The following is a 9,900-nucleotide window of genomic DNA, read 5'->3' as shown; positions in this document are numbered from 1 at the left end:
TGTTATTAGACATTCATACTGCCTATTTGCTAAGGATGTTATTAGACATTCATACTGCCTATTTGCTAAGGATGTTATTAGATTCAAAACATTCATAGTGCACACATTCATTTTCAATGAAATTCACTCTAGCTAGATCAAAACTTCTTACCACTTAGTACGAGCGGTAAGAAGTCTTTTTAATCAATCTCAAGCCAGCCTCTAATTACTAGACTTCTTACCACTCGTACTAAGTTGGTCTAGTAATTAGAGGCTGGCTTAGTTGGTCTAGTAATTAGAGGCTGGCTTGAGATTGATTAAAAAGACAGCCTAGCCACCTTCCGGGCTCAATCAAATGTCAATGAGTGTGGTTCAACAAAACACATAGATACGCGAATTGCCCACTTATCTATTCATATTTAATTTTAGTTTTATTCAACAAAATCCAAAACACCTCCTATTTTCTTATTTAATTTGACATAGAAAATTAAATAGTTTGGAATCTATAAGTTGGAATCAAGTTCTACTAATTCTATAAGTTGAAAAGTTGACCTATCTCCAATATTGAACTTTTGCACTTCGATATCTATATGCCAACATCTAAAGAAAGAGTAGCATCGATGAAACAATAATGAATTTCATAATAATCTTAAACAAAAGAAAAAAAAAAAGTATTTTACAACCTATAGGCTCTACGATTTAGGCCAAAACAGCATATAAAAAGAGACTGTAAGACTGTAACATCATAACTTATACCACCAGAAAAATAAGTTGAGAAATCTAATGATGTCCAAATTCAGCAGTGCCAATCTTCAACTTCCCTCCACAGATTTTATTTTTCCTGATCTGAATTGTCTTGTAGCCGTCGGTTTACATCACTTGATAATATCTCTACATATTCCTACAAAAATCCACAAGGATCCCATGAAAACTCAACGTCACACCATGGTAATGGGAACTGAAAAGAAGAGCAAACACTATGTAACAATAATATTTCACCTTAGCCAGTCTCTCATCACCGCACAACTCATTTGCAATATCTTCGCTACTACTGCCAGAAAGCCGAGCTGAACTCTCAACTACAGCTCGGAAGACATCCCTCGGAGAATTGGTAGACGTGATCCTTCGAGCAAGATCTTGGGAGTCGATCTAAAAACACAATAGTTAGTTAGGCTATAAAACTTCACCGCACACGAAATAGAAAAGAGATCACACATTCCAAACCACCCACACTGAAAATTATAGCAAAACGGCAGAAAAGCATGAAAAAAATAAGTCAGGAGGAAGATTCAAATGGTTAACAAGTGTAATGGACCATGAACCTCAGTCATCATGCTACTCCAGAAACCGAGTATGAAAATTTTCAACTTAGATCCGAGTATGAAAATTTTCAACTTAGATCCGAGTATGAAAATTTTCAACTTAGATCCGAGTATGAAAGTTTTCAACTTAGATCCGAGTATGAAAGTTTTCAACTTAGATCCGAGTATGAAAATTTTCAACTTATTGGGTAATATGCTCTCCACAAGCAAACAGAGTACTTCAACAAGTCACAGAATTTGTATCAGACGGGTTAGACAATTTACAAAATTATACATGGGAAGATAATATGAAAGACATGAATTAAAAACAAACCTGAAAATTTTGGTCGTTAGATGTTTCTACTCCACTACCAGACCTCTCACTATGATACCTTGGCTCTATATCAACATTTGGAAACGGCGGTTGCCTCGTCTCTCGTTCGATGTTTGAGGAAGACAGTTGCCCTGGCCCTGCTCCCCCAAGCACTTGAGAGACAATAGGCATCATCTGTTGGAGCATGCTGGACAAATCGATACCACCACCTTGGCCTCTTCCTGACCCAGCAAACATGTGCTCGAGATCTTGAGGGTCAACCTGCTGAGCAATTTGATTGACTGTGTTTGTCATCTGAGGGCTCTGCGTCAGCTGTTGCAACATGTTCCTCAATACATCAGGAGAACCAACGCCAGTTTGCTCTGAAAGCCCAGTCAATAATCCATTCAAAGCAGGACTCTGCAAAACTTGGTTCATACTGCTTCCGATATCAATTTGATTATCAGAACCTGGCCCATGCAAGGATCTGCTATCCAGAGTTGGGCTAGCAGTCGAGGGCTCATGAGCATTTGACCTATTCATAGAAGCACTAGAGGCAAGAGATTGTGAAAGCTGCTGGCCCGTAGAGCCTTGGCTGTAGCTGGTTCCACTGTTACCCTCCTTAACCTGTGACCTTTGCTGCTTTCCTCGCCTCTAGTCAGCCAATACAAAGAGGAGGAAAGAAAGAGGAAATAATTAAGAAAGAAAGAAAGAACGAAAACCAAAGAGAATTGTGAATTAATATCCAGTACAAACATGAAATTATCCCTTAGATATGGAGTCTCATCTCAATATCATTGATGCCCTATCACGCTTATACTTGTGTATCATCATTTACTAAAACAATTAAAGCACAAGTACTAAGTGCTATCCATCGCCAATAGGCAAAAACGTGTATAGTTCAACAATAGGACACCAGAACAGTAATCTGATATCAAAATTTGAAAAATAAATAGCTTAATCTTACTGGTCGTTCTAGGCCTCCCAGTCCAAGTCCAAGTGGAACAGCTTGAGAAGACCCGGCTCCTGAGCTCTTCTCATATGATGCCTGACTCTGAAAATTTTCTTCATTTCCTCCAACAAATTCAGATCCCCCACCACTAGAGCATGTTGGTAAATCAGTTGAGTTAGCCTTTCCTGTATCTCGCTGTGGTTTGTTACAACTATATTAGCATTTAATCTAATACAAGGACAAGCTTAAAAAAGAACTGGGGGGAGTGAGGAGGAAAAACATTGTACCAAATATCTACCTTGTCACTTCCAATATCACGGTTACGCAGATCACTCGACTCTCCACCCACATCCCTTTTCATATCACTTTGCTGTTCACTCCTTGTTCTAGAACCAATAGAAGAATTCTGAACTGCCGTTTGCACTTGACCTGAATACAAGATGTTCAGTAGAAATGAAAAAAAAATGCAATGTTCTCATGTGATTAAATAAATGATTTACCTGATTCAGTAATGCTACCATCTCCAACATTACCAACTAAATCTCTAATTCGTAAATTGACATCAGCAATAATGGAAGATAATGAAACAAAGTCAGGAGCAGGCTGGGAAAACGAAATACCTTCACCAGGTTGCACAGCAGCAGAAATCGAAACGCCTAACGGATATGGAATAGCAGTCTCAGTAACACTACTCACAGTCGGTGCCTGTGCTCCACCTGAATTGGTCGAGCCACCAACATTCCGACGCTCTGCAGGTGCTCCCTCCTCCCCATTATTGGACCTGGTACCAACTGCGGAAAGGGTGGCAGAACTCAGGAGAAAGCACATGATATGAAGAAAACACACATCAAAACACTTCAATCTTCACCAGCATGTATGTGAATGTTGATGTGCCTAGGGGGAGCTCCAATTCCAACTGCACCAACAGCCACTGGGTTTGATGGTAGTACAGCACCTCCCAGGACGGGATTAGTTTGAAGGGGAAAAGGCTGCAAAATAAGATGTGAATTGTGAGAAAAACTCACAAAAGCATATAACCCGATGCTGTAAATAAGTGGGATGACCAAACAATATCTATACTACAAACAGTAAGTATAAAATTATAAAAATCATATAAAAAAAATCTCCAATCTCTTTAGATAAAAACGTTGTCTAAGCTGAATAAAATTCCTTATAAGTACATTTTAAGAAGGTTACTGAAATGATTTACTTTTTAATTTACTGAAGTAATGTGTAGTTTTGAAGTATTTGATATTATTAATACATTGTGAAATTTATAACTTTACGATATGTATTTTCGTATTCAAAATTGAATAATTGTAAAAATCTAAATTTATCAAAGAAATCATTAATGGAACTATACAGCTGCTTACCTTTTAAAATCAATAAATCAAATGCTAATTAGTTATTGTTGAGGTTAATTGAATTTTATATTTAAAAACCATTCCTGTCATTAAAAAAGTGATGAGGGGGCGGCTTGATTGTGGTAGTCATGACGAACTCATTCCTATAAGCTATTTTTCTTATAATAAAACTAATTTAATAATAAACTAATTCAACAGAAATTCTCAGAAATTTTGTTATCAATCTCATGATGGTTACAATATACGTTTCACATATTTAACGAAAGCAAAATAAAATCCATTCACCCAGGGAAGCACTTGGAACACAACGGACACCTCAAACATACCAAAGACAAATCAGAAAAAGATAGAAAAAGAATAGGTATCAACTATGCTAGTGTAGATTCCCAATGCACATAACATAACGAAGTTAGAACATTGCATATCTCAATCATTTTTTAAATTAATTAGAAAAACAACCGAAGATGTCTAACCTGAACCATTAGGGGATTTGGCCCCATAGGTGAGATATACACTGCTGGGCCAGCATTAACGACCGACTCAGCCTGCAAAAAACCAAACAGCAACATTAGTACATTTTTAAATCACTAGTTTGAATCTCACTCACTGTATAAATAACGACTTACAGGTGACTGTCCCACACGGAATGTCAACATTGTACGGCCAAGTTCCAGAAGAAGCGCTCCAAATTGTTGTGTCCGAAGTCCTACTTCTACTGACTCTTCCTGAATTTGAGCTCTCACAATGGGATCAGTGGAAGAGCTATCTTGCTCCAAACGCCCAGCAATACTCTAAACATTGGCATAGATGCATGAGAATAGATTCATGTGATGATTATAAAGCATAGTTCAGATGAACATAAAGAAAAAGACGTCAATCATGAAATGCCAAGAAAATTAATGTTCAATAACTAATTAAAAAGAAAAAAGAAAAGACTTGTTTTCCACGCAGCAGCTAGCAAAAATCCACAATCACTCTTATTCTAAATGAAAGAACAATAAAACCTGGACTCATATGGTTTTGTATCAAAAGAATTTGTTCCATCTTTTGTTCATCTGGATTATCAATGAAGTTCTAATACTTCAATTATGAAAGAAAGGCCATCCACTACCAGATAGTTTGAACATACGATACTGGAAACCATATGGGATGCTGAACACCGCTCTGGTAAGACAGGCAGAAGACATGCATTGAGTTTTCAGATTTGACCCTATGACTTACTTGGCTATGAATCCAATGGGATTCCTCATCCCCACTCCAGCCTAAATTTTTATTTAATTCCATAAATTTTTTATTTTAGTGTTTCCTTGCTAGCGTGACAAGAAGTTCTTTTACTTCCATTGAGAATACTTATAGACCAAGACCTGACTCAAACAAAAGTGTTTTTCAATACTTAGAAATCAATCCAAACAGACCATTACTACCACTGCAACCCTTTCTTTAATAGGTTATTAGTTACTAATTAACAAAAGGATATAAAATATACTATTGATAGACATTGTACATGTACATATGAACTAAACCATTCTGTGTAAAACTAAGATAATTGACCTAACCCACATAGCTAGATTTATCTTTCGCAAAATTCATAACATTACTCACCAAAACCAACAAGACTATACAGTTATATCCTTGTTGACAGATCAACAATTCATTGTCCACATGTACACTCTTATGCCATCACAACTTCCAGCAGCTATTAATTTTAAGTAATGTAACTAGATACAGTACTCACAGATAGTGAAACTGTGGCATAATCACGTAGAAGCCGTTGAGCATGGCGCAAGATAATGCTCAAAGATTCAGTGGTTGGTAAACCTTGGGGATTGGTAGGCAGTTCCACCCTGGGTAGATCTCCTGTGTTATCATAAAATGTAAAAATAATAATAATAATCAACCCAAAAGGTTAGCGTAACATAAATTAGAGATGAAATTGTTCAAATTAAGCATTTGTTTTAAGCACCAAATCAATGATCATGTTTTTTAGAGCTTACCAACATTCTGAGATATTGCATATTCCATACGGTTCATGAACTCAGAAAGTGTTGTCAAAGAATGAGGAATGGGCTAAAAGCAAAAGGTAAACAAGTAGTCAATAGGAGAGCCAAGAAACCAAACCTATCAAGCAATATATAACAATTTGGCATGGACAGAGAAAAGATACGCTACTGCATGAATAGAAGGAACTGGCACGGCAGCACTGGCAAGTGGAATTTGAATCACGTGAGGAGAACTTTGTGATTGCTGGCTGGCCTGTCCAGTTTGTGCCTGACTCGTTGCTTGTCCTCCAGCGCCGAAATTACCCCTAAATGTTTCATTCCCTTGACTTGGTGCGCCACGATTGTTTGGCTATACAAGTATAACCAAATCAACAACCGTCAGAATTTTATAAGTATCCAGAAAAGAATAAGAAACTGAAAATTTAAAGGCCAGAGGATACAACAAAAAAGATGGTGAGCTGAAATCATGCACTTGAGGTGAAATACGATAAGAATACAATTATTAAATCAAAGAGTTGTGAGAATCCACACATAGTACAGTATTGAAACAAGTTCTGCTTCAACTAGAATGTATGGAAGAAGAAAAGGAAGAAAATAAAAGGCAATCCAACTTACGTGAACTTTTACTGGGAGATATGCACCATTGACTTTTTTAGTTAGGATTAGGAAACAATAAGAGCTTACATTATATCAAGCAAAAAACAAGAGTGGTGAGAAATCAACTCAAAGCTGGATAAAACAATCCTCCTATTGGCTTTAATAATAATAATGATCATATTAACATCTTTAAAAAGATCAAGCAAAAAAAAAAATAATAATAATAAAAAATACAAATAAGCCTTGTGCGAGCTCAGAAAGGAGGCGAAAAAACTAAGGATTTGTTCGGTTGGTAGTTCGAAAACAGAATTTTGAAACAACAGGTTCAATGAACAACAAAGTTGTACTTCGTTATTTGAATACTTTGAATGCGTTTAGTAACAAATTAAGAAACCAGATCTCAATTTAGAAAGTTGTTCAGAATAAGTGAATAACAAAAAACAAAGTATGAATTGTATACCAAACAGACCCTAAAATATCCCATACTTCCCAACATTTCTTGATTTAACATTGAAATATACACCATTTATCATTTAGAGAAAAAGAAGACTTCCTCACTTACCAATGAAGACTGCATACCAATTGGGATGTTTGTATTTTGGCTGCTTAGTCCAATAGAATTCAGAACTGCCCCAATAACCTAGAATATGGGGAGGAACAAGAAAAAAGTGTTTCATTGGCTACTGCCTTACTGGGCAATATGAAATTCACGAATGTACATCATACAACTAATAACTTGGGAATGGTGATAAGAGTCCATGATAAGCATAATTATAATAATAATATCAATAAACAAATAAATTGAAGGATTAAAGGACAAAAGAACATTAAACTGTATACCCGAGAAAGATCAGGAACAATGCCTTCACCTTGTTCACCAACGTTAAATGTTCCTAAAACCACACTATGTGCAATTTGTCCTACACGATTACGAGGGGCACTAGCTCCAGCTTCGTTACCGACTGATGAAGGTACTGAGCAGCAAATAAAAGGAAACTTAAGAAAATGTACAATACCTCATATGTTTATAAATTCTCAACCCTAGTATACTAATTGCCACACCATTTGCAGGTCTGTCGCCTGCGCCAGCATCGGATGCTGCATGTTGCGCCGTTGGTAGTCTTTCAACTAAATGTAAGGTATGTCCATTTTCCAAATCTTAAAGAGTTAAGAAACTACAGTCCAAATCCAAATCTATGAACAAGTGCACTTAATTGCATAAAGGGAAAGCCTCGGACAGCAAAAACTAAGAAACAAATTTGGCAAGGTTGCAAATCCGAAAAGAATTGGAGTACATTACTATGTTAAGGGCTGTTATATGAACAAACTAAATAAAGTATCGATCACAACTCTAGTCAAATAAAAACAGTTATGAAATGTCATAATTTCATCTAATATTACCGGAGTAAAGAAGAAACTCCCATCCGCACTTTCAACTCCTATGCTATTAAAGCTTTTAAGATTGCCAAATTATATAAATAAATTATCTTGTCCTGTCAATATGCATATCAATCATTACCATATAAAAGAAACTTCCCAATTAATTTGAGATCGAATATGAATGTCAGGAAGCAAGTGAACATACACGAAAGATGTGACATAATAGTTTGCAACTCAGAAAACTAGGACTAGTGATGGAAGAAGAAAAGAAGAAAACTACGAAATATGTTAAAATAAAACAAATGTTAAATGCAGAAATTGATAGGATACGATAGTCAGAAAGAGCATGTTCATCCTTTAAGACCCTTCCTCTGAATATCAAACGTTGCTGATTCACTGGGATTCCTATTTCACTTGCAATTTTCTCCTTGAATAGTTGAACCGGCATCTAATAGATTGACAAGCAACGAGAATAGGTAATGAATGTGCATGAAGAGGAAACAGACTTGAACAATAACTATTATTTACAAAAGAAAAAAGAAAACAAAAATCTCAAAATGTTTTTTTTTTTTTTTTTTCATTTTTCCCTTCGAAAACGACTAATTCTCCAAGTAAAACATTTAATCATGCCTAAGAAAAGTAATTTTCTTTCTAGACAAAAATTTATTTCTTACATCTTTGTTCACTTGAAAACTGTAGTTATGTGAATCTAAAGTCTTGATGTTCAGCTCAATATTTGAAGCTGCAGTACTGCTGGTGCTGGAACCTTCATTTGACTGGTCCGCCATGCTATTCAATTAACTGCAGCTACCGTCTAAACAAAAAGGGTCGTTCAGAAACAAAACCCCAGCATGCCTTGCCTCGTCTCCATGAATGACGATCATAAGAGAGGTATAAGACAACAACTAACAAGTCAAACCCGATACATATTTATCGTGGGATAACAGATTGGAGCGGAGAGGCCGCACCAACTTATACGCCGGTATCACATATGGATAAAATGACAACGAGATTTCGCAAGAAAAGATGAGTGGTTAGTTATCATGATTCGATCACAAACCTATTCGAATTTCATTGTGCATGAGCTAGACTTATAATGTGAGACCTCTATTCGCGACAATACAAAATGCGGAACAATAAGATATTAAGATCTAAATTAACGCCCTCAATCTACCCAAACAGCTAGTCTAATTAAAATGTATGAGTACAGTTCTAGGGGAAGAAGTTGTCGTATTCACTTAAGTTCCATTGATGAAGAAAATGCAACAGCTTGGCAATATAACAGAAAACAGGAAGAATCATCCAGCAAAATACAGAAGGCGGAAGAAAGGTGCAGACCCAATTAGGAAGGAAACAATCATCCAAACAACGAAAAGAAAACTCGATGATCCCGATGAAAACGAATTCAATAAACAGAAATACATCATCCGCATAGGGTTATAGGAAGCTACAATGAAAAACGTACCTCTTCGAACGAGAAACGATACAAGCAATGGAAACAAGAACCGGCAACGACGGATGTGAATGTCGTCGAGAATCACAATAGACCACCGGCGAAATCTTTTCTTGTCAGAGTTCGATACAACCCAATCGCAGAACTGCAGTTTTTTGCCGAAGACGATGTAGAGGCGGGGCAGAATAGCGGAGGTTAACGATGAAAATGCCTTCCAGAACGATCTGGAGTCCCGGACGGCGAATGGGCTTTATCTCGAGAGAACGGAGAAGTAAGAACGAACCCGGAGCTGAGAGAAAAGGAGGTCAAAACGGCGCGTTTGATTGCGCGCGTAGATAAATTGTTTTCTCGATGCGGCCCGTTCGTAATTAAAATTATGAAGTGATGCTTTGCCTCTGCCGGGCTCAAGATTAGCTGTCTTGGTTTGCTTAGGCCCATGAAGCCCAATCTATTCGCCATGTCGGCCCAAATGCCTTGCTTCATACTATCCACTTAGATTCTATAAATTTATTTGTTTTATCTATTTTTTATAAAATGAAAAAATTATGATAAACTAGCTTT

At 36.7% G+C, this 9,900-nt stretch overlaps 1 protein-coding gene across 2 annotated transcripts; it reads right to left on the bottom strand.

The window, feature by feature from the left end:
• Positions 1-596: 596 nt before the first annotated feature.
• On the bottom strand, positions 597-9,674 carry LOC111786446 (large proline-rich protein BAG6-like). Of its 2 annotated transcripts, XM_023666700.1 has the most exons (19): positions 9,352-9,674; positions 8,561-8,700; positions 8,217-8,334; positions 7,569-7,664; positions 7,347-7,480; positions 7,069-7,146; positions 6,079-6,258; positions 5,904-5,976; positions 5,645-5,766; positions 4,536-4,700; positions 4,383-4,454; positions 3,414-3,534; positions 3,166-3,336; positions 3,046-3,081; positions 2,844-2,974; positions 2,561-2,740; positions 1,615-2,247; positions 979-1,128; positions 597-880 (listed from the first exon to the last, which is right to left on the bottom strand). In XM_023666700.1, exons 2-19 carry the CDS (start codon positions 8,672-8,674, stop codon positions 812-814), a joined length of 2,643 nt encoding a protein of 880 aa, XP_023522468.1. In that variant the 5' UTR covers positions 8,675-8,700; positions 9,352-9,674; the 3' UTR covers positions 597-811. The 2 variants fall into 2 exon arrangements, with proteins under 2 accessions (XP_023522468.1, XP_023522474.1); XM_023666706.1 differs by lacking the exon at positions 3,046-3,081.
• Between the last annotated feature and the right edge of the window lie 226 nt (positions 9,675-9,900).

Source organism: Cucurbita pepo, chromosome LG02, assembly GCF_002806865.2.
Source record: "Cucurbita pepo subsp. pepo cultivar mu-cu-16 chromosome LG02, ASM280686v2, whole genome shotgun sequence".
Lineage (NCBI taxonomy): Eukaryota > Viridiplantae > Streptophyta > Magnoliopsida > Cucurbitales > Cucurbitaceae > Cucurbita > Cucurbita pepo.
Note: the sequence above shows the minus strand (reverse complement) of the source record. Positions and strands in the feature narration are given on the sequence as shown.

What these genes read in the sequence shown, in the direction of transcription:
- LOC111786446 (XM_023666700.1), bottom strand. Translation starts at nt 8,674, where the DNA reads ATGGCGGACCAGTCAAATGAAGGTTCCAGCACCAGCAGTACTGCAGCT. An exon ending in ACATGCTCTTTCTGACTATC is followed by an intron (nt 7,665 to 8,216) that starts GTATCCTATCAA and finishes TAACTCTTTAAG; the next exon opens with ATTTGGAAAATGGACATACC. An exon ending in CAAATCCCCTAATGGTTCAG is followed by an intron (nt 3,535 to 4,382) that starts GTTAGACATCTT and finishes CTTATTTTGCAG; the next exon opens with CCTTTTCCCCTTCAAACTAA.